This window comes from Rhipicephalus microplus, chromosome 5, assembly GCF_043290135.1.
Source record: "Rhipicephalus microplus isolate Deutch F79 chromosome 5, USDA_Rmic, whole genome shotgun sequence".
In the NCBI taxonomy this organism is placed as follows: domain Eukaryota; kingdom Metazoa; phylum Arthropoda; class Arachnida; order Ixodida; family Ixodidae; genus Rhipicephalus; species Rhipicephalus microplus.
Genome location: NC_134704.1, coordinates 100,169,620 through 100,197,391, shown reverse-complemented (window position 1 = coordinate 100,197,391; position 27,772 = coordinate 100,169,620). Strand labels below are relative to the sequence as shown.

The following is a 27,772-nucleotide window of genomic DNA, read 5'->3' as shown; positions in this document are numbered from 1 at the left end:
CTTTCGGTTTTACCGATGTGTACTTTGCGGCAGGATAATGGTATCGAGTACACGACACCCGTGGAACAATTAACATAAGGCCTCTCATGCTTCTTCACGCAGCCGCGTTTTTTGCTATGACAAATTCGTTGGCACTGTTTCCCGATTTTCTCGGGTGCCCAAAACACCATCGGCAGACCGTGCCTGCCCGTGACTTTCTTGAATTTCTGCGAGAGCTTGAGGATAAAAGCACAGCCTACGGCCTAATTCTTTGAGGGCTGGGTAGCAATCATTGCTTGCCATGTTCCACGTCTACACTTTTGAAAAAGAGATTCAGCAACGTAAATACCAGTTTATTGGTTCTAGGCTATGAAATAATAAACTGCATGTCTGCATAGTGTATGTTGTTGGCCTTCTTTGATGTTATTGCACGCATGCGTCCCATGTATATATTCAAGCCTTAGTGCCGTGAATAATTTAGTTGGAAGGGAGCGCTGGGTGTGTTTGATTCCTGGGTGTGTGTGTGCGTGAATGTGTCGTGTGTTTGCGCTCGAATATTTTTTTGAAATGTGATCGCGTGATTAAGGAAAGGGCTGACGTGTACATGCACACCGTGAGGTCTTGCATACGCTTATCGATTGTGAGAAATCTGCAAGGTGTAAGCAATAGGAATGACGGCGTATACATAAGCAGATGCATGTATACGTGACGGCTTATAGACGCATCGTGGCTTACTTACAGTGACAAGTAGAGCGAATCATGGACCTATACCGTGCGTTAGCTTTACGCTGGCTTTTGTTTCTCTCTCAATGTAAGTGAATAAACGTAGCGCTTGCACTAAACTTTGCGCAGCGGTTAGTAGAAAATAACTCTCGACTCGTGAGCAAAGTGAAGTATTTTGTTTCTCGTTTTTAAAAAAACTGCGCTACAGGTACTGCGAAATAGGAAGGGTGGAGACACGACATCGTTTCGTGTCTCCTCCCTAACTTCGCATTTCGAAGTTATTCTAGCGGAGTTTTTAATCACGTCTTGATTCGTTGTGAGTGTTATGTGAGCGCATGCGCGGATACGAACTAGTTGCGGCAAGATGGGGAGCCTTGCGTGTGAACTGGGTCAATCATACCGACTCCCATTCTATAGTCTGGGCTTCATCTTAAGGTGATATGTTTCGGAAGACGTTGTCGTGAACGTAGAGCCAGGGATGTTAACTGGTTTGATTGATTTGATTGAGATGTGGGGTTTAACGTCCCAAAACCACCGTATGAGAGATGCTGTTGTGCAGGGCTCCGGAAATTTCGACCATCTAGGGTTCTTTAGCCTGCACTCAAATCTGAGCACACGGGTCTACACCATTTCAGCCCCCATCAGAAATGGAGATGTTAACCGGTTTATAAATAAGAAATACAGGTACATGCAAAGGGAAAAGAATGATGGAGTTTGAAAGAGGTAGAGAAAATGAGTGGGAGGGGGTCATGCGCATTTGAAAAGTAAGGCCCGATATCGCCATTGGTCTATAACCACCAGTGGAACTCTGATGTTCTAGAGAATTCAAGCACTGCCATCATCTGCGACAACCTCTCATGATCACCATCTGAAATGGTTGCTGCCGCCATCAGTCTGTAGTGTATGTGAGATGAAGCGACCGCGAGTGATTGTCTTTGCACACTGTAGCGAGGACAGTCACAGAAGGCGTGCTGTGATGTCTCCTCTCTACCACAGCTATAACAAAAAAAGAAAGGTTTGCCAGCCATTTTGAGGCTTGGAGGGAAACACTTAGCGAACGTCCCTCTTCGGCGCAGTCCAGTATAGATGTCTGAAGACGGTAAGTGTGTGGGTCCTGGTGGTGTTGGTCGCTCGGTCTACTGGCTCTATATCAAGAGGGGAGAATGATTTCTTGTGCGGCCACTCGAAGTTGGCTAGCATCACCAGTCTGCGATGCTCTTGTCACGAGCCTGTCGTGTTGAACAGCTGATTGAGCAGTATTGTAGGCACGTTGATTACTTGTCCCATCACAGTATTTTGGCGTACATATTGAATATGTTGCCACATATTTTCATTAAAGGAATACAAAATTCGTGAATGTCAGTAGCTTGTTGGAGACAATTTTATCGATAATATTTGTACGCAAACACTCCGAGCACTTGTGAGACCTAAAAAAAAATTAAATGAATGGAACTTCATACATAGACGTTATATTCCCTAATAATATCTTGGCTTGGTCGGTTTTCGTACTGCATTAGAAAATAGAGATAGCCCAGCCTTGTTCTTTGGTGTCAAGAAACGCACTCGTGTTAATAAATCCGAAGACATGTCATAGCGTTGTTTAGCCTAAAAAGTCTCAGATTTGCCGCAAAGGCGAAGCAATGAACGTGACAGCAACAATTTTAAAGGTCACGCGCAGAACGAAAAGCAGATCGAAACGTGCCCCGCGTTCCTCCCGCCCAATTGACGCACAAAACGTACTCACAGGTACGGGTGCACGCGAATAAACGTCTGATTTGTTACTTCGCTGAGTCTGAAAAGCGCGCGCTTTTCGCAAATGGAGACTGCAATGATTGCAGTGACCTTTGTGCGCCCGGTACCTGCAGCAGAATTGTTCCACGCGAAGCCCGAGGCCAGCCAAGGCGCAAGATCCTCCACTCCTTGCCACCGCGAGATAAGGGCACGCGAGGGAGCGTCGCTCCACTTCTCTAAGCCGGGCAAAGTACGCCAAAGAGATTAGAGCGGGCGCTGCTGCGCGATGTGGCGACGTGCGCTCTTTGCGCCATCTTTCCGGTAATGCCGAAAACACAGCAGCAGTGAGTAGTAAAATAACAAATAGCTTGCCGTTTGAATGGTTAACAACGTTCTCCGAGGTGGCTCAGTGGTTAACGCCTCGTTTTAACGACGCAGAGGTGCCACATTTGATTCCGCGCGTGGGAGTTCGTCTTGCTGGATTTTTTTTTCTTTTTGCGTTTTTATATATATAGATAAGTATACATATACGGTGCATGACGCTGATGTCGACGCTGACGCCGGCTGCAAAATCCAGCCAAGAGTGTCCTTATAATTGCTATCGCAACAAAAGGTCTTTACAGCCGACGTCCATCTGCGCAGGCTTAGAGTTCACGGTGTCACTGGCTCCCAATATTGGGGCAATTTAGTTATCCTTCAACATGCTTTAGCAATCATTGTTTTGTTTGATGCACGGGCAGCGCGCACTTGTGGCATTGCTTAGTGCTTCGGCTCGTTGTTGCGGATCTACGCTCAAATGGCATCCACCGGTTATATTGGCTTCGTGTTTATCATTGTAGTGAGTTTGTTGGTGGAATCATTAATTGCCGTGGCCGCCTAGCGATTGTTTTCGTTCCTTTACGAAACGCCCCTTGAATTCTAAGCGTGCATAGTTTATCAGGGAACGCATGACACCTTACGAAATGGTCACCGAAGAAATAGCTGAAGTGCGAAGAAAGGAAAATCAAGTGTTTTGATATTGCCGTTGTCAAAGCCGTACGAGCAACTTCTTCAAAATGAAGCGAAAGTAAAGAGCGACGTCTCTTCGTGGGATTCGTATTGCGCAAATACTGTGTGTATGCTCAAGTATGGTGAAGCTTGTCGTAGCATATGAACTGTAAAGTGACTTCACCGCAATTTCCTTCAAATACATAAAACATCAGGCAGCTCGATAATGCCGTTAAGAACCAAACTATCACTCTTTCAAACTAGAATGCCTCTACGTGCAATCTGCTAACAATGCACCTGTCAGGAGACAGGAAACTACACAAGAAGCATATGCAAGATGCCCGCACAGTCTGAACACTACACAACGGTCGGCATCCTATGTGTTAGCTTTTCTGTGAAGATGGCTCGATGGCGTTCGAAACTTCACAATAAAAATTATTTGTTTTCATCTCGTTGGCGCATTTGAGTCGTAAATAAAACTCTGGTAAATAGATATAGTGGTGGTTCTCAGTCGGAAGCCCGATATACATGTAAGTAATTGATCATACGGCTATCCTAATAACATAGAACGGTGGATGAAAACGTAGAGAGTGGCGAAAGACAAGAAACTTCGTACAAAATATACCATGTTTAGATCACTCATCGCGTAGAATACAGCCTTAGAGGCAGCGCCAGTCTATTCTTTAGCAGTTATAAACTTTTCTCGTTTACTTTTCATGCACTCCAACCACCCGCGACGTATACGCTCAACGTGACAATGACATCGAAGTAGCCGATAAGTTCGCAAAACAGGACCGCGCAACTTGTCAGTTGAGAGGAAACGTCAAACCGGGAGTGTCACCACTCGAAATCAGCAGAACTCTGACATAACAGACGCTTCCGAATCAACAATGTCAAAATTGAGTGAGACAGGAAGAGGTTAGCAAAAAATAAATGCGTGAAAAGGAGAGTCATCCAGAGCCCTAAACCGGCTTAAGCTAGCAAGGTGAGAAGTTTGAAGCCACACTGTTTCAATAGTCAAAATATGGTCTTTCCAACAGTTCACAAATGTCCAGATGAGCTACGAGAAATGTGAAGTTGAGAGCTGCTAGGCTGTCAGGTGGTGTTGGACAGTGCTAAAAAAGTGCAATAGAACCCTCTACTTAGAAATGGCACAGCAGCCTAACATGACATGACAATGTTTAATTCCAATGCACATGCCGCACTATTCACAGTTGTATATTTACTTAAAATGCGTGATAAAGGAATCGTTAAAAAGAAAAAGAAAAGGTCTGGGGTGCGGCCTCATTGGCGACCTCCTGCCGGTATTACACATCCTAACCTGAGCAGGAATGGTCACTCTGGTGCAGTGATTGGCCACTACCTCCCTTGAATAGAGCAATTAACCCTTGACCCTCAGTCCACCACGTCTGCGAAGCAACTGTCTAAGCTGGCTTCAGACCTGCGACGCAGCGGAGGGAGCAAGAATCTCTGGGTCCGGACAGACTGCAATCAGAATCTGAACTTAGCTACCTTTAACACTGAAACGCTATCTAGTGAGGTGAGTCTGGCTGAGCTAATCGAGGAATTAGAGGGTGTTATATGGAAGTTAATAGGGCTCAGCGAAGTTAGGAGGAGACGTGAGGCTTATAATGTGCTGAAGAATGGATACGTCCTACGCTACTTGTATTAGTTGCCAGAAAAGAACTAGGGGTATGGTTTCTTATACATAAGAGTATCACTGGCCACATAAAGGAATATTATAGCGTCAGTGAGAGGATGGCAAGTATCATAAAAGAGTATAACAAAAGATACAACATGAAGGTGGTACAGGCCTACGCACTTACGTAGAGCCATTATGATAATTTGGTTGAACGCATCTATCAAGACATAGGGTCAGGCACTAATTAAGTGAAGATAAAGTAAATTATCCTGATGGGTGACTTTACAGCCAAAATAGGCAAAAAGACAGGCCGGAAATCATGCAGTATGGGAATATGGCATCAGCTCTTGAACTGGCAGAGGGAAGTTACTAGTAGAGTTTGCAAAACCTACTTTACGGATCTCGAATACCTTCTTCAGAAAACTGGCTAACCGTAAGTGGAGATGACGAAGACCTGATAGTGAAACTAAAAATGAAATAGACTTCATTCTGGGTGCCCACTGGGTCATTGTACAGGAAGTAGAAGTAGTTTGCAAGATCTGATGCAGTGACCATAAATTGGTGAGAACTTGATTTACCTAGATATAAAGAAGCGAAGGCATAAACTGATATGCAATAAACCAAGCTGGTGGGGAGAGAGAAAGTACAGATATTCAGAGTTTCGCTTCAGAACAGATTCAAGGCTCTAAATGAGGCAACCGACATAAGCGTTGACCCAATGAACGATAGTCTTACTACTATATTCAAAGAATGTGGAATGCAAGTCGGAGGCACAGTCACTAGACACGACACTGGTAAACTATCTCAGGAGACGAAACATCTTATGAAAAGGTGACAAATCAGGAAAGGCTCCAATTCAACCGACCATATAGAGCTAGTGGAGCTTTCGACGTTGATCAATAGGCGCAACGTATAGCCGACGTCATAAAGTATAACACGGAGAGAATTGAGGGGACTGTAAAAAATGGCAGAAGCCAGAAAGCTGTGAAGCACACTTGTGCGACTCGGATTAAGGGACATCAAGGGCATTAAAGCATTAAGGAAAATAACCTTTAAAAGTAAGATAACTCAAAGTTTCAATGCCTATGGTAACAATTGCGAATATTTTACGGCAATCGAAAGCACGAACTTGATTTTCATGTTTCATTTGAGCCTATTGTACTTTAATATTACATTGCTCACGTAATACAAGCTTAAGTGCGCTAGCAGTGACATTGGGAGGGCTATATTGCTTACAAAAGTTGACTGTTCTTGTATAGCGCAGCTCTTACGCACCTGCGTTCAGCGCCGTCGCCGTTGCTGTGGCGTTACCGATAGACACGAAAAAATCACCGCTAAGCATGAAAATTTAAAGTGAGGAAAAAAAAAACACGCGAGATCGAATGGGATTAGTGCAAGGTCATTCGCGTGGTAGATGTGCCTTCTGTCGCAGGGCAACGTTGTTGTTTAAAGCTCATTTTCAAAAAGAGTCTATGCAGGCGTCATGTCGGCAAGGAATCGTGTTAACAATGTAATATAGCATGGCATGAGAGTTAAATATCATTCCGGTCTTCAGACAATGCCAATTGTGCAACAAGTGTGTGATCTAATGCTTCCAACGCATTGCAAAGTGCTCAGCCACAGTTATTCATTGTCATCAGCCACATGCAACATCAAGAAAGTGCACATAATAGCTAATGTCTAGCGCGTACCACGATTATTTGCAGAAAGACGAATAAAGACTTAGTGGATGCTTTCGCACTTCACAAAAATCATGATTTATGACGTAGTCGATACCTTGCATAGTTAGACTTGCCCCCACACGAAGCTGTGCTTAAAATTAACAATAATAATATTTGGAGTTTTACATCCCACAGCCGAGATATGATTATGAGAGAAGCCGTGGATGAGGGTTTCGGAAATTTTGACCTTTTGGTGTTCTCGAACGTGCACTGACATTGCACAGTAAACAGGCCCCTATTATTACGACTCCATAGTAATGTGACCCTCATGGCCGGCATCGAACCCACGACCTTCAGTTGAGCAGCTGATCACGACTGATTTACTGAGGCGGACAGTGCGAATTCTTCATTCGCATTAGGCAGTATCCAAATAATTGGTGGTTTTTAGATATATGTTTAAAACTTCATAACACGTCTGCCATTTTTAACACTAACAATATGCAGGACATATTAAAAATAAATGTCGTTATACCGTCAATCTACATCGTTTCGTGGAAGCGCGTTCCGGCCGCATGGCTGCTTATCGAAGCTCGCTTATCTTCCACTCGCGACGTGAGGGAAGCAGTGCTGTCATTGAAAATGTTTCCAGAGTGAATGGTGGAGGCGCCGTCTGGTCCGTCAGTTTCGGTTTCGCCAGAAAATTTAGCCAGATTTCAACGTCCCGCGGGAATTAGCAGTGGCCGCCTTTCGGGAACTTAAAAGTTGCTATGGGCTATTCGCAGGAAGGACTTGAATTTGCCCATTTGACTCAATCACCTATTTACACAGGTTAAAGATTAATCCTGTTGATTTCTACAAGTACTGCCGTTATTATTGCTCGTACGCATCTGAAGATGTCTTCTGTCACAGTATAGGAAACACCACAGGTACCACGCAGATACCTCCTCTTTGTTATTTTTCAATAATAATGGGCAATTGTCTTGAAACACCCTGTCTATTCGTTGCAATAAATCATTTCCTTGAAAGTTAGCACACGTGTTCTGTCCTCGCTTCGCATCATTGTGTTACATTGCGCTAAATATCACTTTGAAAGCAACTTATTTGACTTCACGAATCTAATCGTTCAAGCTTAGCGTTTCTAGCTTCGTAGCGAGAGCGCTTCGTGCTTTTGTCAGAAAAATACGCCGTGGATCCGTATAAATGCCACGAACATTCAAGAGCAAATAAAAACAATACAAACGTATTCAGCGCAAAAATAAGATTGGTGACAGCCAAGAGTGAAACGCGCGAAATAGTATAAGCTTCGCTGGGATCAAGTGTGATGTTGCTCCTTTGTTTGTTTGTTTGTTTGTCTGTATCCTAGATACAATGGCACATACCCGCTCAAGAGATGGGCTAAACCGAGAGAGAGAGAGAGAGAGGTGTATTCACAGAAAGGTAGGGAGGTCAGCCTGAGCGATAGTATGCCTGCTACTATACATTGGGAGAGGGGGAATGGGGAAGAAAAATAAAACATGCAGTATCCTATGGAAGGCAACTGCACTATTGCTTACCAACATAAATAATGTAAATAATGTAAAACAGTGAAAAACAATACAAAAATAAAAAGTTACAGAGTTAGATAAAAAAATCGCTATTACAATAATGATAATCTCATTGTTCATAAAACTTCCACTTCTTCGTAACATGCACTGATGCTCGTGTGCAGCTTCAAAACTGCTGCGGTTGGAAGGCATAAGAGAACAACAATGAACTGAGAAATTATACTCGCATCAAACTTCTCGCCAGCGGTGGTGGATTATGCACATCGATAAATACAATTAGGTCTTCACGAGCTGCCACCTTGGCGGCCAAATGTTCAAGGAGATGAACATGCTAAGTTATCGCACATTCTATTGAAATATGAGCCACCATGACTGAGTTGACACTGACGCTTCAAGAATAGGCTTTGGCTTATTTATATGTGCGCCAAAGTTCAGGGCACTTGAAATGAAGCCTCAAGAGGTAGACGGTAAATAATGAGTGCATGCATGTGCCCAATGAAGCGTTATTTTCTTCTCCGCAGAGTTAGCATATGACTCGTCCTGCGAGCCAACGCGCGTTGAAAGGTGCCGCTTTGCGAAGCGCGAAAAATAACTGACACGAATTGATTCCTCATAATCTTCTTTCTATGTTTTAATCTTTGCAAGTTGGTCTCCAGCAAGGGCCCCCTGAAGGGGCGAAGTGCTGTTTGCCCTTGCTATTGTACTGAAAGCGCCAGTCCGAGCGCGTCGGTAATACAGTTCTTGGAGAGGGTAAACGAACGGAAAGAAGATGAAGGTGAAGAATACTGGGTTTGCTTGGCTAGAGACGATCCACTGCGTTGCTGTGGCCATAACGGGGCTCGGCTGTTCACCCAAAGGTCATGGATTTCATTTCGGCCACGGCGGTCCCGTTTCAGTGGATGAGAAATGCCCGAGGCTGATGTGCTGAATGATGTTAGTGAACGTTAAAGATAACACCAGATGGTACCATAGTTTTGGTGCTTTTCACTATGGCATGCCTCGAAAGCAAATAGCAATTTCGGCAGGTTACACTTCAAATAATATATTATTATTATCCTTAAAGTAAACACCCTAGGGCCCACGTAGAACGCGAAAAGATCCCTTTTTTTGTGTGTGTGGTTGAACTGAGTCTTAGCACAAAGCGAAATAGGCCAAGCTGTCATAGCGCAAACGAAGCTGCTTCTGCACTCACAGCGATGAGCAGGGGCCCGTTGCGAAAGAAGTAATTGTTTTCCCACCGATGGTTGCGATCAGTTATATGAATCGAATATTCTTTCAATGCAGATATTTTGCGCGACAGCTTAGCTAGCGCCAGGCTATTCAACAGAAATTCTCATACCAAAGCTCAGCGGACCTTATATATAGCTTTTGACAAGAGGAGGATAGCAAGTGGGACACTTGCTTTTTGGCGGCTTCTTTTTTTTTTTCGTGTGTGTGTGTGCCTGTTTGGCGCTGATGCGAAAAAGTGAGGCTTTTGCGCAACCTGTTTGCAAGACATGTTTGCCGATGAACGCCACATACTCGCTGCGCACGAGTTCCATGGCGTCTGAATGTTTACATGTAGTAGCGCTCTGATCGGTGCCGCTTGAAACAGGGCCCCTTGTCTTACGTAAGTTTCAAAGAGAGTCGTACCAGTTTCTGCTTACGCAATCACTTGTGGAGCTGAAGCACACACTCATTCTGCGATACAGCTTATATTCGTGAAGGTGGCTATGCTCCAGGAGTATATTGCATTGAAAAAAAAAACGTGTTTGTTAAGAAATGGCACAATGAAATCCGCACCGCACTATCGGTGTTTCTACAGCCACACTGGTACGCGTTCTATCGGGGATGTTGTTTGCAAAAAGCGTTTCGCTTCTCAGTATGATGACGTAAGTTTCATTCCGACATAAGTCTAGCAAGGGAGCCTTCATGTGCGCGGGTCTGCGTGTTTTAGGGTCGTGACAACTACAATCACGGTTGCTTACAAGTGGCTAAAACGGCCGCCATACTTGACGGGCTGTCATGTTGGTTCTCAGTGGTCGCTAATATACGTTGAAGGCAGTGTCGGTTGCAACGAGAAGGGGGTGTTTGATAAATAGATTATTAAATATATATATATATATATATATATATATATATATATTGCAGAACAGGAGGAACATGTTCATGACTCGACTTTACATAAAATACCGTTAACACGGTTCGTTTCTCCCTCCTGGTAGACCCACCGCATTTGCGGAGTGAGGATATTGAGTGAAATATAGGGACCCTATATTTGCGAGGAGAGAGCCTCGATGTCACTGTGAAGAGACGTCAACGTCTGCGCGGCATTCCTGAAGCAAATTCACATTATCGCTGCAGACACCTCGAAGGGGTGCCCCGCCGCGGTGGTCTAGTGGCTAAGGTACTCGGCTGCTGACCCGCAGGTCGCGGGTTCGATTCCCGGCTGCGGCGGCTGCATTTCCGATGGAGGCGGAAATGTTGTAGGCCCGTGTACTCAGATTTGGGTGCACGTTAAAGAACCCCAGGTGGTCGAAATTTCCGGAGCCCTCCACTACGGCGTCTCTCATAATCAAATGGTGGTTTTGGGACGTTAAACCCCACAAATCAATCAATCAATCAATCAATCAAACACCTCGAAGGACTTCTAGTGCAAGGCTCGAGACCGTCATGTATTACAGGGAAGGCCGATCAAACGGCGGGCAAAGCAGATCAAGCAACCGGGTCGCTCGCGATGTTTTCTCACCGCGTAACTCCGCTAGCCTGTTTCTCATACCCTAATTATTGCTTTCCATCGTAGTGTAATTTCCTGTAGCAAGCTGATTTGTTCATTTCATTTATTCATTCGTTTATTTCCATCATAAAAATCCTATATAATGGCAGGGGCCTAGAAAAAAGCTGGTCTGGGCAGCTTGAGGAGCTTTTGGACCCGTTCTCTATGATGGCGGCAGTTGGTGGAGATGGCGAAAGACGTACTTATATTCATAATGACAGCAACATTTAGAATGACATCAACAATGATTAACAATTAGATAAAACAAGCAAGAGTAAATTAAAAACAACAAAATTGGTAGATACCACTAATTACAGTAGGAATCGATGTTATGATTATCGCGCCTCATGATTATCATGTCTGCACCAGTCACTTACCTTCATCATTCAGTGGCGTTACGTAATACCAAATTTGGCATGTGCGAAGCTAGTGAAACGGCCATGAGCGCATCATCATTGCGGCATGTAGTCATGTTACATGACACGCGTGTCGCGATTATCCTGCTTTGATTTTTCAGTTACCTATGTCGTCAGCTCGCGTCGTGTAATACCGAGATTGGTACATGTCTAGCTAACAGAACGGTGGCGAGCGCATCACGAGCGTAGCATGTAGTCATGTTGTTACTTGACACGCATCTCATGTTTATCATGTTTGCACCAGTATCATACCTTCATCTTCCGTGCACGTACTGTAATACCAAATTTGGTATAGGTGAAGCAAGCGAAATGGCCGCCAGTGCATCATGAGCTTGGCATGTGGTCGTGTTGTTACATGATGTGTATGTCATGATTATCACGTTTGCACCAGTCGTTTAATTTCGTCATCTATTCAGGTACCGTACTACCAAATTTGGTATACGTGACGCTAGCGAAATGGCCGCCAGCGCATCATAGGCGTGGCATGTAGTGATTTTGTTACATGTCACGCATGTCATGATTTTCATGTTAGGGTCTGTCGCTTTTGTTCGCCATGCAATCATGTCATACCATACCAGTTTTGCAACATGCCATGTGAACAAAACCACCGCAATAGCTGCAGGATTATGAAATGTAAATCATAACCTTCATGACATACTTGTCATGAGTTTCATGTTATGATAAGTCAAATATGCTCTTAATACAGTCATGGTATACCATGTTAAGTTTGGTATCGACACGACTATTCAAAAGGCCAGGAGAGCTAAAAGTCGTAGGCGGATAGATAGATAGATTGATAAATAGATAAACAGATAGATAGATAGATAGATAGATAGATAGATAGATAGATAGATAGATAGATAGATAGATAGATAGATAGATAGATAGATAGATAGATAGATAGATAGATAGATAGATAGATAGATAGATAGATAGATACGCTCAAAGTCGCTGAAGTTCGCTAAGAAAGGCTTCGCATATTAAAAAACAATATATTGTGCAGAACATAAACATAGGTGTGCGTGAAGAAGAAGAAGAACATAAACTTTATTTGTCGAATCCAGACGATTCGAGTCCGGCGTTTTTTAGTGGGCCTGGGCACCCACCGCGGATGCGGTTCCGAGACCTTGTCTCGAAGCGGCTTCCTCGGCACGCTGGACGGCCCACGGCCCAGAGTTGTGCTGTCAGGTTCGAGCTGAGCAGTGCGGCCTTCCAACGCGAGCGGAGGCTGGCGGTGGAAGAGTGAGGTGAATCGGCACTGTTCGAATTGTTTATTAATCCCTGACACTTCCACAGCATGTGACTAAGGGTGACAACCTCGCCACATGACGTGCATCTGTTTGTAGTGTATATGTCTGGATACATGGCGTGCATGAGTCTAGGGTTTCTGTATGAATCTGTTTGTAATGGTCTGAAGTGTACCGCTTGCGTTCTGTTTAGCCTTTCGTGAGGAGATGGGTATATGCGTCTTTGTAACTGGTAATGTGTGGTGATGTCGTGAAACCTGGTCATACGATCCTCCCATGCCCAGATGTCTGCAGTTCCCCGCGGGGGCTCGTCGTCCTCCGGCGATGCTCGGTGAGTGAGGCCTCGAGCAACGCGGTGAGCCGCTTCGTTGGGGGTGCTCAGTCCGGTATGTGCCGGGATCCATAACAGGTGCCTTCGGTTATCGAAGTCGTGAGGAATCAATCTATTTTATACAAGGCAAGTGTATACATCCTCAAGCACGCTTTTCAAAAAGGCCATCATATTAAAGGCGATAGCCTTTCTTGGGGATCTTTGACGCAAAAGTTCAGGTCTGTCTGTCTGTCTGTCTGTCTGTCTGTCTGTCTGTCTGTCTGTCTGTCTGTCTGTTTTTGTGTCTGCGTGTCTGTCTGTTTGTTTGTCTGTACATTTGTCTGTTTGTTCACTATTAACAGCACCAAGTACTTGAAACGGCCTATTGTATCCGCAGCGCCCACCAATGTTGCTCAAGATTTAGCGTTCATACTTGTGCAATGGTCAATAAAAAGCAATTATTGCGCATGTCTGGGGCGCCATAACAACATGTATATATTCTGAATGTGCGTTTTTTACTATAAAAGGTATACCTAGGTAATTTTAAGGACCGTAGCGCTTATCACCCTGGGCTGACCATGCAACGCTTGCACGAAAAGGCGAGTGTTTCCAACGCTTTGCTAAGACGAGATGGTTGTGGCACCTGCCCGTCGCTTTGCGTTCTACACCTTATCATCTCTGAGACGGGTGCACACACCCGTCTGAGAGCCACGCGCTTCGTTATCCAAGAAAACTGCCAGATGGCGTTCATGTCTCACGTGTGACGTGACTTGATGCGCTTGTTCGCCTCCGCTGCACGCTCGAGGCACTCGAACGCAGCGCCTCCAGAATACCATTCACCGAGTTGCTTGCGCAGAATATCAAATAAATGTTTTGTTCACTCTGTGAACACGCAACACTATCGTCTTTCGACGACATTTGCAGATTAACATGCAGATCCGGGGCCAATCTTTTTATTAAAACAATGAGAAAAGAAGAAAAGAAGAAAAGGGTGACTGAATAAGTAAAGCTAGTTGAGACCGCGTTATGTTTGATGTAATAAAGCCAGCATTTTCGAGTGAATAAAGCAATCTGGGTAATTTGTTTTTAACATTTGCATGTCACAATTCGTTCGTGTGGGTGGTATAAACCATACTTCACTGTGACGGCTGGTACAGGTTCCTCTGTTTTTTTTTGTAGATAGGCTATTTTGGTAATTACGCTATTAGCTGAATTTATATTGTAGTGTGCTACGTGAAACAGGAAACAGTTGTAGAAGGAAAAGATATTTGGGATGTTGTAAGGCCTTAAGATGTCCTGAGTGTGAGGTTGGTATGTTATATTTGGGTAACATGATGGTTCTTCCTGTGAAAAAATCTGTACAATGGACTGCTTAAAACTTTACAAGCTGTAAGCATTATCAGAAAGTAGTGAAACACTCAATCATAATACTACAACCCTCCTCCTTTCCCACAAGCCTGTATATTAGCCTAGAAGGAAAGGAAGGGAAGCAACCAAGGACAAACCAAGTTTTCCAGGTCAAATTTTATAGCAAACAGCACACAAACTGCGTCTGGCCTAAATTTTTTCAAACCATCCTGCCTTCTTTGCTTGAAGCTTGTGTCGTCGCAGTGGGCCTACAATAAAGCAATGAGGCGAAAAGTCACACATAGAATATATACAGATTTTCTCTACAAGCACTTAATAAAAACCGAATTCACGATATCAAATATTTTGTGTGGCTTGTTATGAAACAAAAGAACGATAAAAAAACGACGCAGCACCAATTTCCCATAGGGCATATTTGAGTTAGGGGCGAACAACCGACTTGCTTGGTGCATATATACGGCACTGTTCAGGGCCGACAGACAGGCCGACAGACAGGACGGATGGACACGAACAGCAAATCTGTCGCATACGATATTATTAAACTAAAAACTTTTTTTTTGTTTAGCGAGGTTTAGTGTGGTTCCGCGTGTCAATAAAAAAAGAACGAACACCCCATGGCAAGCCAAACAAAATTTAGTTGTGTTGCAACTGTGCAAGACTACAAGAGTCTATAGGGAAACGAGTGAGTGAAAACATTTATTGAAACAAAAAAGAGGAGAGGTGCAGCCCTTCAGAGGCTTCATAGTGGGTGGAGTCCTTATTCCGGGACCTCATTAGTGACACTTGCTAATTGATGATTTGTGGGGTTTAACGTCCCGAAACCACCATATGATTATGAGAGACGCCGTAGTGGAGGGCTCCGGAAATTTTGACCACCTGGGGTTCTTTATTGTGCACCCAAATCTGAGCACACGGGCCTACGACATTTCCGCCTCCATCGGAAATGCAGCCGCCGCAGCCGGGATTTGAACCCGTGACCTTCGGGTCAGCAGCCGAGTACTTTAGCCCACTAGACCACCGCAGCGGGGCATTAGTGACACTTGCTAACCTAGTCCTCTGGACCAGGGCCCTTTGGGCTTGAAGATCCCAGCAACCCAGCAGGGTCATCTCCCACTCCTCCCTGGTAGGGTTAGGGTTCGGGGGAAGAGCTGAGCTTAGCTGGTAAGCCCGAATGATGTGGTAGGTTTCAGCCATCTGCCCACAGCATTGGCACTTGCCAGTGAAGGATGAATGAAAGTGTTGCATGTTTGCCGGGCACAATAAAGTATTGGTGAAAAATCTCAGCAAGATGCGTTTTTTAGCCTTCCCCAGTTCCTTAGCAGAAGGTGGGTATTGACGGTGCTGATACCTGCAATAGGTCGTGATATCTTTTAATGTCAGCAGATATCCGCCTTCGGGTTGCAGGCACTCAGGATCTAAGTTGGATGCCCGGTGAACGAGTTCTCAGGCCGCCGTGTTCGCGGCTTCATTCCCCATTTTTGGCCCTGGTGGCCTGGAGTCCAGACTAGGCAACGAGTGGTAGAGTCGATTCCCCGGTTGCAACGCGTTCGTAGACTTGCCTGTATAACTCTCCAAATGGCCATTCTACAACGACCGATGTGAAAGTGCAAGAACGCGAACATCTGCCAGCAAAGGAAGACACGAACGGGAGCATTTGTTGGAGGCATACGGGCCTGGCGTTTCCCGTGACGAATGCGACGACGTTATCGGAAACCGATGAAACGCAAATAGTGAATGCATGCAGGACCACACGCTCGGCTAGACACATCATTCGATTGGTGAACTGCGCTTTGACTACGAGGATAAAAAAGCATACTCATGTTAACCAGCTTTCCGCATAACCCGGCGTAGCCGAATGGAGCCTGATTCATTTTCTAGTGTGCAAGTTGTCTCTACTTCGCTCAAACTGCATTTCATCACATGCATGAGTCAATATTATCACAAAGTTTGAGGCAATATACTCAATCTACTCGCAATACAACAGGCACTCACCTCACAAACCCAGGGAGAAGTAGTCGGCTCCAAGCAATCTCACTTGACTTGTGTAATCCAGCGTTTCCGTCAGCTACAGAGCAAGTCGGGAAGCGGGACATTCTCCAAATGGTTTCACATTGCGGTACGAGCACCCTTTAATTTACACTCCAAAGTTATTGTAGGTGCGCTAAGTGTGAGGATGGTGTCATAGCGGAAGCTAGGTTTACGGTGTAGTCAAACGCAGCTCATACCGTAGCTTCCACACCCGCGCCAACATGCAGTTGGTGCACTGCGGCGGAGAAGGAACGCCTGGCCGCGAGAACCAACATGACGCTTGTTGCCATGAAAACCAAGACTGGAAACATTGTGGTTTAGCAATCGGTGGCGAGTGGTGGGTCAAAAGCTGACACCACCGTAAAACAATGTTCCCCAAGTCAGGCGCCTTTCAACAGTGTCTGATATGCAAGAATGCCCGCGCGGTTATAGAGTTGGGTGCATCTTAAAGAACCTCACGCGACCAATAGTGCTGCGTGGGTACTGCGAGTGCGAACATGGGAATAATCAAGAGTACAGCTAGGGGAATTCCAGGGTATGGTGTGCCACGTAATCGTATCAGAGTCTTCACACGCTATATTGCAAAACTTCACTTAGACATTTACACTAACAGAACTTGCACAACCTGAAGCACGTACCGTTCATTTAGCTTTTATAGATATGTCGTGGTCAATATACCTTGCCAGTTCTTGCCAATGACTTTATTTTTATGGGTCAACTGCCCAATCGTTATGGGTCATGACTCATCACACATATTTACATTGGTTAGAACATTTCAGTCGCATGCGGAAACCAAATCGCTTAGAAAAGCAATGCAAGTGCTAAAAATTTTAAACTGGTATTAACTTACGTTTCCACTTTCCTTTTCATACTTCCCCAATTACGCTAGTGTAATTTAAACTAGACAAAACCTTGTTTAAAGAGACGTTAAGGCAGGAGCGGACCCAGCCACTTATATTAAGGGGGTGGGGGACGCCTAAAGTATCATTGTAGATGGGCCATGGTCATGACTGTTTTTACTATTGTAGAAAAAACCCCTTCACCGCACAAATGCCGTTAACGTGTGCTCACAGTAATTTCACTCATTTGTCTTAATTGGTGATGGGAGGTAGAGTAGGAGCACCATAGTGAAGGGAGGCGTGCTGACACAGACTTTGGGGGGGGGGGGGGGCGATTGCCCCTACTCCCCCCCCCCTCCTTGAATCCGCCACTACACCTAAGAGATATATATTATCGAGTTACAGAGATAATCGTTTCCTGAAAACACGGCTGTAGATAATTTCACGACAATAGGCACATTACTTTTAAAAGTTAAGGGGAAGATAACTGCCAAATATTCATTTTTTAAGATCGTTGGTGAAAGCTGTGTGCGTGACGTCATAGATTTTATAGTTCTTTTTTCGTATTTGTGCAACACTTGTTCAATGAAATTTTTGGAACTTGATATAATAATTAACAGTCTTGGACCCCTCCGGATGACAATTTACCTAATTGTTACCGAATATGGACTACGCAAGCCCCAGCCTACGCCCTCAAAATCTGTCACGAAACTCAAGGTTTAGTTTTCGCACGCCTTATCATCATTGTTTGCGCGAATCAGAAGTTTTCAAAGCATCTATTCTCAGTAAACGTGGCCGTTTTAGTATTGTGAAGGTGCTATAATAATGCGAGAAAAAACAGTTTTACTCTTTATCGTCCTTTAAATATACATACCTTTCTTTGCAAATCTCGTTTGTTCGACTTGTAGTCCAGCTGCGTACGGCTCCTATTTAGTAACGAGCAGCTATTGTGGGAACTTCTAACATTGGTTTCAGTTTTGTACCTCCTCCACCACGCAGGAAGCTCGTCATAGGATGGCTTTTCCCAAAATAATTTAACAAACGAGCTAGGCACGCCCACTATTCTTCGCTTTGCAGTGAAACTTCAGGGTGAAAGAGAGTGAGAGAATGAATAAAGACAAGTGTGGAGAGGTTAACCTGGGCTGAGCATTTTAGGCAATCAGGCACGGGTAAAGAGGTGAGGGGCAAAAGTTAGAGGAGAGGAGAGTCGCTGCTTCAGCCGACGCGTGCCAATTTGACCCTTGACATTGCAGACGACGAATCAGACCGGTGTCCTTGAGAAAACGCAACAGTGCTTTCGTTGCCTTCAGGAACGGTAATGAGTAGCACTACGGCCCTAATACCTCGACAGTGAAAGTGCTCCTGTCCAGATGACACAAGAATGCCAAGGTGAAATCTTTCAATCAAAAGAGCCAAAGGGGTTGCCGAAAGACTGCGAACTCAAACAAACTCACTTCATTCGCCTAACATTGGAAACAATCGTTTCTGGGTACGATGCGAGAGGATTAAGTGCAGTCACTGCTTCTCTTTACAGTTCATGCAAGAATGCCCCCGACGTCACGTGGCATCTGCTGGTGCCTCTCCTGGAAATGTACCATGAGAGCGACCGTCTTTTTACAGCTCAGTGCGAGTAAGTATCGAGCATCGTTTCTTCAACATGCCCGAAGCTTTCGTCTGCTATGCTTCATGCCGATCGAGTGACGCCGCCGCTATGCAGTGGCATAGTGAGGGGTTGATTCAAGAGAATAAAAACCCTCAACTTGAGTTTTTTTACTTATTTTAAACGTATGTGTTTGCGCACAAAAAGTGCATACACGAACAAAAATAAAGGAAGGAAAATTTGGACACCCGCCTCACCACGAAGATCGCTATTTACGCCCCTGGCAGTGAGCTGTTACACCTGGTTGAGTCGTTCCTGTAATTTTTTAGGTAATGTTGACCGTAGGTGCTGTGGGTATCTGAATAAATATTCATATAATAAATAAATAAATCTCACCATATCCACAAAGTGAATGATTATCGAAGCTTCGCGGACTCTCAGCTCAGCGTCATCTGTTCGTCCACCCTCCGATCAAACTCCGATCAAACTAAACCACGCATAACACGCATCCACTGCATCTAGTGATCACTTCACGCACTGTCAGGTAGCCTCGATGTGCGTGCCCGTCGAGGCACTCTACGTGCTGCAACAGCGTAGCACCATTTAGTGTATACATTGTGAGAAGTAACGGGTGGCTACTATGGAGGATGTACTGAGCCACAGTGCAAGCAGCTTCGTCTCTAAAAGCATACTACAGAGAACAGAACGCTATTTTTTTCGTAATAACAATTTCTACGAGCATTCAACGTTCAACGAATTACTGAAATTATACTATAAAGATCTCCGTCATGCGGTGCTGTGCAGGACGGCCCGAGGTTCTCGGGCAGATGAGCTTGCTCCGAGCTTGCTCTGCGGCGGCCGTGGCATGAAGACCGTGGGGAGCACTTTATGAGAACAATGACAAAAAATAGCATAGCGAACGCCGGCCTAATACCCAAAAATTCATATTAATGTTGTCGTAATGAATATCAAGGAAGTGTGCTTGCAGCAGTCACCCAATGAGTGCTTAGCAACGGCTCTGAAAGAACGCTATTCTGCTTTCACTGTGACTGCGCTGCGCCTTCCGTGCAGGCCTGGCACTTGTCTTAGAAGCCAAGCTCCTTAAGCCGTGGGTCGTGCATCCGCGATGTTTGTAGTAGTAGTTGTGATGCGAACGGACAACGGAGGTAAATGACAGGTACGGGTGCAAAAATGATAATCCTCACACGCGTGTCATGTAAAACATGACTACATGCTTAGCTCATAGCGCAGTCATGGCTATTTCACTAACTTTACATACACCGAATTTGGTATTACACGACGTCAATGAACGACGAACCTGATTGCCAGGCGCAAACATGATAATCATGACATGGGGGTCATGCAGGGCATAGTTTACTTGGCTACCAAGGCTGGTGCTGGTATTGCAAACGTCAGTGGGGAAGTCGTTACGTGACTATAAACATCATACTTGCATTTTCTCTAGATACGTGAGTGCGCATAACATTTCGACTTGTGTTTAGTGTGTACTACGTTCGTCCGCCTTGTAACGTTGTGCTGATATTGAAGTGACATATCTACCTTTGTCATTCGTAGTTCGCATATCATTGATTCTCACTATACGTGAGTCTGACATTTTTTTTTTTTTTTTGAGGGGCGAAGTTTTTTAAGCCGTTGGTCATGACTAATCGATTTATGTAGATGCTAGCCACCTCTCGTTTAGTTCTTGGAAGGTCCGCTAAATGGCGGTACTAGTATACATGATGAAAATGTGATGAAAAAATTCAAGACGGCGGTACTTAAATTGTACACAAAGGAGGTTTAAAACCTTCTTGGTGGACAACTACACAGACAGACATATGTGGCCAACGAACGGGCGGATGGACGGACGAATAACAGTTCAACGATAAAACTCTCCGAAGTTCTGCCACACACATCATCATTCACTCCATAGAGAAACTAGCAGACGCTGCTTCCGTCGGCCTTGTAAGGTGAGAGAGAGGGGAGGGACAGTTTTGCGCAGTGGGGTATATGCAAAGCTAGCGAAACACAGACATATGCATATACCAAATCGGGTATATGCAAAGCTAGCGAAACGGCCACGAGCACATCATGAATGTGGAATTTAGTCACGTTGTTACATGACACGCATGTCATGATTTTGTTGTTAGGGTCTGTCACTTGTGTTCGCCATGCACTCGTGTCAAAGCATACCAGTTTTGCAACATATCATGTGAATGAAACTACCGCAAGAGCAGCAAGACGATGACATGTAAATCATGACATTTATGACATACATACCATGACTTTTATGTTATGACGAGTCAGTTATGTTTGTCATACAGTAATCTTGTATCATACCAAGTTTGGTATCGATGCCATTATCCAAAAGGGCGAGGAGAGTTAGAAGTTGTAGGTGGCTAGATAGATAGATAGATAGATAGATATATCTTTAGATAGATAGATAGATAGATAGATAGATAGATAGATAGATAGATAGATAGATAGATAGATAGATAGATAGATAGATAGATAGATAGATAGATAGATAGATAGATAGATAGATAGATAGATAGATAGATAGATAGATAGATAGATAGATAGATAGATAGATAGATAGATAGATAGATAGATAGATAGATAGATAGATACGGCCAAAGTCGCCCAAGTTTGCCAAGAGATGCTTCGCATTTCAAAAAAAAAATCGCAGCTTATATACGGAGTGAATGATGATCAGTCGGGCGAAGCTATGGAGGGTTTTTATCGCTAAACCACGGACTTGTTTGTCTGTTGGTCCGTGCATCCGTATTTCACTCGCACTAGCGGCACCTGTTTTGTCATCCATTAACTAGGCGTACACGATCCGGTCACAGCAGAAGGGCATACCAAGGGCTTTAGGAGCTTCGCCCTTGAAACAGAGCATGCGAGCTGTGGCCAAGCTACAAAAAAGTGAACGCCAGTGCGCTCCATGAGTGAAGTGGTTCTTCATTTTTATACAGAAATCTCAGCACTATCTTTTGGCACATTCCCACATAAAAATATAGTGGCACTTCTCTGATGGAGCGTGTTAGCATTCACTTTTGCATATATAGCTTGGGCACAGCTGATGTGCTCCATTTTATTTCTGGAAAATCCTTATGTATGCGTTTCAACAAGTGTGGTATGTGCTTATGATGAATCAATTTTACTCTCGTGTGTCAAGCCTCGCCTGAAGAAAAAAAAACGGGTGGACGGGGGGAGGATGAACAACGTTAACAGAAAAGAAACGACATTTGGCCAACACGGTGGACATGCCGCTACAAAGTCTTAGATTGAAGAAAGTGGCCAACAGAGCAAAACAAGGGTTCTACCTGACGAGAAGAAATGCTAGCTGAAACCTGTGCGTCGCATTAGTAAAACACAAGGTGTATCAAGAAATGAAAATAAATAACCATAGCAATACTTATATATCAGGGAACTGCCTCCAGTAAAGATACCGGTATCTAACAGAAAGGCAAACCATAACAGTGCCTAAAGGGCTGGGTACTGCGCCGGAAATTGTGGAACTATACACGTACTTCCAAGAAGGTAATATTTTTAACGTCAAGTGTTGCGAACGGCTGCTAACGCACTTTTTGCCTGGATTCGATTAAGTCTAAAGAACTGTTTTTCTTACAAACTTGCCTAGGAAAAGTCGTAGGTGCGAATTCTTAGTGTGCCCAAACATCATCTGGAGTGTTCGTCCAAACGACCTCCGGCATTTTGCTAGAACGTGTTTCTAGCCCAACTGTTGAAGCAGCTCCCCACCTAACCAATCTACACGTTCTAGAAGTTGAGTGGAAGCTCAAATGAAGCAGTAACTATGCCTGTTGTAAAACATAAAGTCTGCTTCTAATCACAATATTTCCACATCCCTTAAAAACTTATATTTTGATAGCTTTGCTCGTTTTAGCTGGTAAAATTATGTCCCCTGATGTAATAAACACCGTGAAGTGTGATAAAGAGGACCCTGCTTGTTTCAAAGCATGCGAGGCTAACGTTGCATATGAAAAAAAGTGTTTTTGCAGACGAGAAGTAGGACTAGAGAGTACGAGCTGTAAATTAGGAATAACCCCGGATGTTTTTTAACAGAGGACAGCTGATGATGCGGGTGCACGCTGAAATTCGTGCCAGGCCCTGTTATTTTTTAAGGAAGTACAGAGATGAAATTTAAGGCTTGAGGGAAGCGTGGTGACAGGTCTGTTAGCACACCATTTTTAACGCAGTACTGACACAAATTTTTGTAATTTTGGGATTGTTACTTTAAAAAAACACAAGTTTCCAGAACCCTAGAATTGGTACCATGGTGCCTGAGAATACATCGCATATATTTCAGATGCGAAGCACCTTAGGAGCTTAATCCAGCGTGCAACGCATGCGCATCCACTCCCACTCTCCCTCATACGCTCCTCGCCTCTCTCGCCTCACAATGCAACGCAAGCAGCTTGTGCCAGCGGGTTTCCAGATTCAAAAAAAAAAGCGCAGCATATCCACAGAGGGAATAATCGAACGCTTGACGATTACAGTGTCTATACGCCGCCTCGAGATTCGCTTGTCTTTGCGTACGCTTCACCGCAGCTTCGCGGGCTCTCAGCTCGGGATCCGCTCGTGCACGTTGAGCAGCCGTTTCGAGAGCTCTTCACGGCGAGCACGTGCTGCAGCCGCTTTCCGAGCCCTCCACTCCGCCGCCTTGTTTTCGTCGTACATTGCGAGGCGCACAATCGCAGTGACTGCCGGCAAGAAAGGAACTGCGCCAAGAGCAGACGCACGCCAGAGCAGGAAAGGCAAGAGCACGCGTTTCCAACGCTTCGAAGTGGAGTGAAGCAGGCAGCGCCCTCTAACGAGCAATTCGAGTAATGGTAGAGTGCAAGGTCCCTAGATGAAACAAGTTTCCAAGGTAGCGTCACTCATTGTTCTCAAGCAGTCCTCCCCACTCTATCGATTACTTCTCTTTTTCTCTGCCATCCGCGTCTGTGATTGGTGCATTTCTTGCACGTGATCTTGCGAACAGCTGGTGGTGTTATTTATTAATATGCAAAAGTTTCAAAACGAGCACGCATGCAAGGTTGCTAGATTCTTCTTCAGTTTGCAAACTTCGCTGGGACGAGGCGGCGAAACGCGGCCCCTTTCGTTTCTCGCTTCCTAGGTGGCGCTTCCGATGCCATTTGACCGGTCATCGCGACGTAATGGATCCTATGCACAGTGGTAAAAGGAGTTCTTGCCCTTAATTTGTTGTTGCAGAAGTTATTTTCAGTGATAGTGCACTAAGGTTATTACGAGTGGGCAATTAAAGCACCAGTTCTGTGGATAATGCGGTGCCACATGTCGGAGATGCGAATGCGATGCCTGAATCTTGCAGGCATTGTGTTAATTAAGCCGTATTGCGTTCTTGTTCTTTAAAATTCAACCATATATATTAAAGAATCGTTGCAGTGGCCTTAGGAGTAAATGCTAGAGGAGTATGCACTTGAATTCAGCTGCATGTTAGAGAAACCACAGGTGACCAAAATTTTCAAAGTTCCTCAACACGATGTTCCTCGTAATCGTATACCCTTAGTTATTGTTATATGATGAGGCACACACCACATTCATTTGATGCTGCTGTAGACATTGGAAGTGTAAAGCCTAGAACAACTTGTTCGTTCCAGATAACTCAAATTTACAATCCGAACGTTTTTTGAAGAGAAATACCACACGTATTCAATAAATGCGTGTCCCTTATAAGGCTATAAAATGCAAAATACAATGATTTCAGCAAAGTCTTATTGAACACAATTTATTGAACGCTACAACAAACAAACTGAAAGTTACTTTTGTTCACGCGGTATGAAAACTACTTCACCGTGAACATTGTGCTCGTATTCCTTCAAGATATCGTTTTCCTGGAAGTGGAGAAAACCTCCTCGGTTTTAGAAAGGCTCAGCGAGCGTTGGGCCGCAGTGCCATGAATACAGTGAACTAGTATATACCATGAAATCGAGGTGGTTAAAGGTGGGAAATAGACACGAAGCGCAAGCCTTATGAAGCGTGCGTGTGCCACCTCTCGTTTAGTCCTTGGAATGTCCGCCGGATGGCGGTGCTTCTATATGCGGAATACATGATGAAAAGTTGCGAGATGGTGGTACTTGGAGTGTTGACTAGATAGACGAACCGACACACAGACAGATGCATGAACGGACGCGTGGATGGCTGCACGGATGGATGGACGCATAGACGGACGCAGGGGCGGATGCATGGACGAACGCAGGAACGGACGCACGGATGGACGTGCGGACGCATGAACGGATGCACACACGGACGGGCGGATGGACGCATGGACGGTCACACAGACGGACTCATGGATGAACGGAAGCAAGAACGAATGAACGGACGAATGATTCGCGCCACTCTCCATCATTCACCCCGTGGATATGCTGTCATTTTTTTCTAGGAGGCGTTGACTGAAAAGGAGAAGCGTTTCAGTGTGCTCCAAGTTGACCAAAATTGTTTCGCGGTGCTCGTTAAAGGCCAAACCTCATAAGCGCGAAAATGCACGCGACAGCGACAAGCGACGCAACGTAGATCGGCTTCGCGCGATCAGTCGCTAGCGGAGGCAAACCTCATTCACGCGACGGCTTCGGCGAGCGAATTCCACTGTTGCTGGCATGAGGCCGTCTACTCGCACCAAGAAAACCGCGTAGCGAGCGGTATGCGATTTAAAAATAAGATATATTGTTGTGTAATGAAACGGAAAGTGTTTATTATTGCCTTGCAGCACTTTTTTATATGCACATGCGTAATAAACATTGCGTTATTTCATGTTGCACATACGTGACTCGGGCAGGGTCACGTGCACCTATGTAGTCTTTGTCTTTTCCGGTATTTCGCTATTGGCTGCTTGAGCCCAGCACTTCCGGGCGATGAGCGACGGTTTCCAAATCTGGAGAACCAAGCGATCGCGCGAAAACGAGCACGCGACACGTCGCGCGAACGCCCTGTTTCGTCGCTCATAGCGTCGCTCATCGCTGTCGCGTGCATTTTCGCGCTTATGAGGTTTGGCCCTAAATGCAATATCCGCGTTTTTCAACAATGCTGCGTTGCCGTAAAACAGCAGAAAACGGTTTCGCTCTTTTCAACTTACCTTGTGCTATTCGATATGAAGCACACCGTGAAGTATAGCTATGAAACATTTCACGCCAATGCTTTCGTGCAACTCAGTCAACTTACGTCGGCGCGGATCTGCGAGGCGAGTTTACTTGCCGGTATGCTGCACTTTTTCTTGGCTTCATGCGCTACAGCCTACCTGTGCTTGGCAAGGCCCGCATAACAAACGTACACGTCCTCCAGTCATTACAAGCTCAGGCACTGAGAATATGCCTCGGGCTGCCGAGATGCGCATCCTCAGCAGCGGCTGTCGCAATCGCTCATGAACACCCTATCACAACCTACATTCGTGTCGATGCTTTAAGAACGCACATAAGACATGCCACCCGGATTCAATCGCATCACCTCGCCTCCCTTCCAACTTCCAGGCCATGCTCTGCGTTCTGCTCTATTATTGCCCCACATCGCACGGTGATTCCCACGAACTTCACGCACGCAGCAAGACCGTCGTTACTATTGTGGTGTCTACGTCCACTGGAAGCCCTGATAACCATCCCCGGAATGCAAAAGAAGAAAAATTTGTCAAATTTGGCCCTAAAACAAACAACATTACTGTTTCTGCATGAGAAACAAAGATGACGCATTCGCATTTACACGGATGGGTCGGTCACTTCAACGAGTTCAACAGGCGCAGTGGAAATTCCGGAGAAATCCATCACGATAAAGTTCAGGACCTCGCATCTGACATCATCCACGGCGGCAGAACTCGCCGCCATTCGTGCCGCTCTGGAGTTCCTAGTTGAAGAACCACAACAGACATGGTCAATATTCTCCGACTCCAAAGCAGCTCTCCAGGGCATTGCCTCGCCATATCGTCATGGACCAAACGAACAGCTAATTGCTGAAATACGACTGCTTCATCACCGCACCGCGCTATAGAGAAACAACATGACATAGCGTATCAATGGATACCAGGTCACTGCAGCATTGATGGAAACGACCGTGCAGATGAAGCAGCCCGAACTGCTCATGATGATGCCCCTTGCGTAGCTATACCATTATCAAGAACGGACGCCGCTGCAAGGCTTCGATCACTTGCACGAGAACTGACACTCGCTCAGTGGAATTCACCAACATTCACCAACGTCCGCCTTCATAATTTGTACCCACACCTACAGCTCCGTCTTCCATCAGGAATAACCAGAGCAGAGGAGACACTTTTGTGCCGTCTGTGGATTGGGGTGGCCTTTACGAATGCTTATTCGTTTCGAATCGGAATGACCAGAAGCCCGACATGTGACAACTGTGGCTGCGCAGAGACTTTCTCCCATCTTCTCTGCGAGTGTCCCCGCTTTAGCGTGCCAAGAAAAGAACTGTCAAAAGCTTTAGATAGAATAGACAATCGCCAATTGTCGGAAGAAAGGGTATTAGGACACTGGCCGAGACCGTCCTCTGCACGCAAGGCACTGAGAGCGTTGTTGCGCTTTCTGCGGCCAAGTGGTCTTAGAGACAGACTGTAAACAGCGTCGTGGATCGTCTGATGACCTTCTCTCTTGTTTTTACAACGTCTCTTTTCTCTCATCCTTTATCCCCCTTACCCCCTTCCCCAGTACAGGGTAGCCAGCCGGTCTGAGAACTGGCTAACCTCCCTGTCCTTCCTCATTTATTCCTCCTCCTCCTCCTTTTATTGAAACGCCAGGCGCACGTCTAATGCATATCAAGTGCATGCCAGTTGGTACAAAAGCTTGTGTGTATGCACGTATACAGAGCAGCTGGAGTTTGTAAGCAACGCACCTTCAGAAACATTTCCCGCTTGACCAGTTCACGCCTGAGCCGAAACGCGCTGCTTCGAGACACCTCAC

General features: G+C 45.2%; 2 protein-coding genes across 2 annotated transcripts in view; one reads left to right on the top strand and one right to left on the bottom strand.

Moving 5' to 3' along the window:
* The window catches only part of LOC142817881 (uncharacterized), a 219,502-nt gene that overhangs the window by 20,696 nt on the left and 171,034 nt on the right, over window positions 1–27,772 (top strand). Inside the window, exon 2 of the mRNA XM_075895814.1 lies at window positions 18,765–18,860. Coding sequence (XP_075751929.1) covers window positions 18,776–18,860 — 85 coding nt within the window. The 5' untranslated portion in view covers window positions 18,765–18,775. The remainder of the gene's footprint in view (window positions 1–18,764; window positions 18,861–27,772) is intronic.
* Window positions 1–27,772, bottom strand: part of LOC142817882 (scoloptoxin SSD976-like) — a 454,431-nt gene that overhangs the window by 279,038 nt on the left and 147,621 nt on the right. The window lies entirely within an intron of this gene.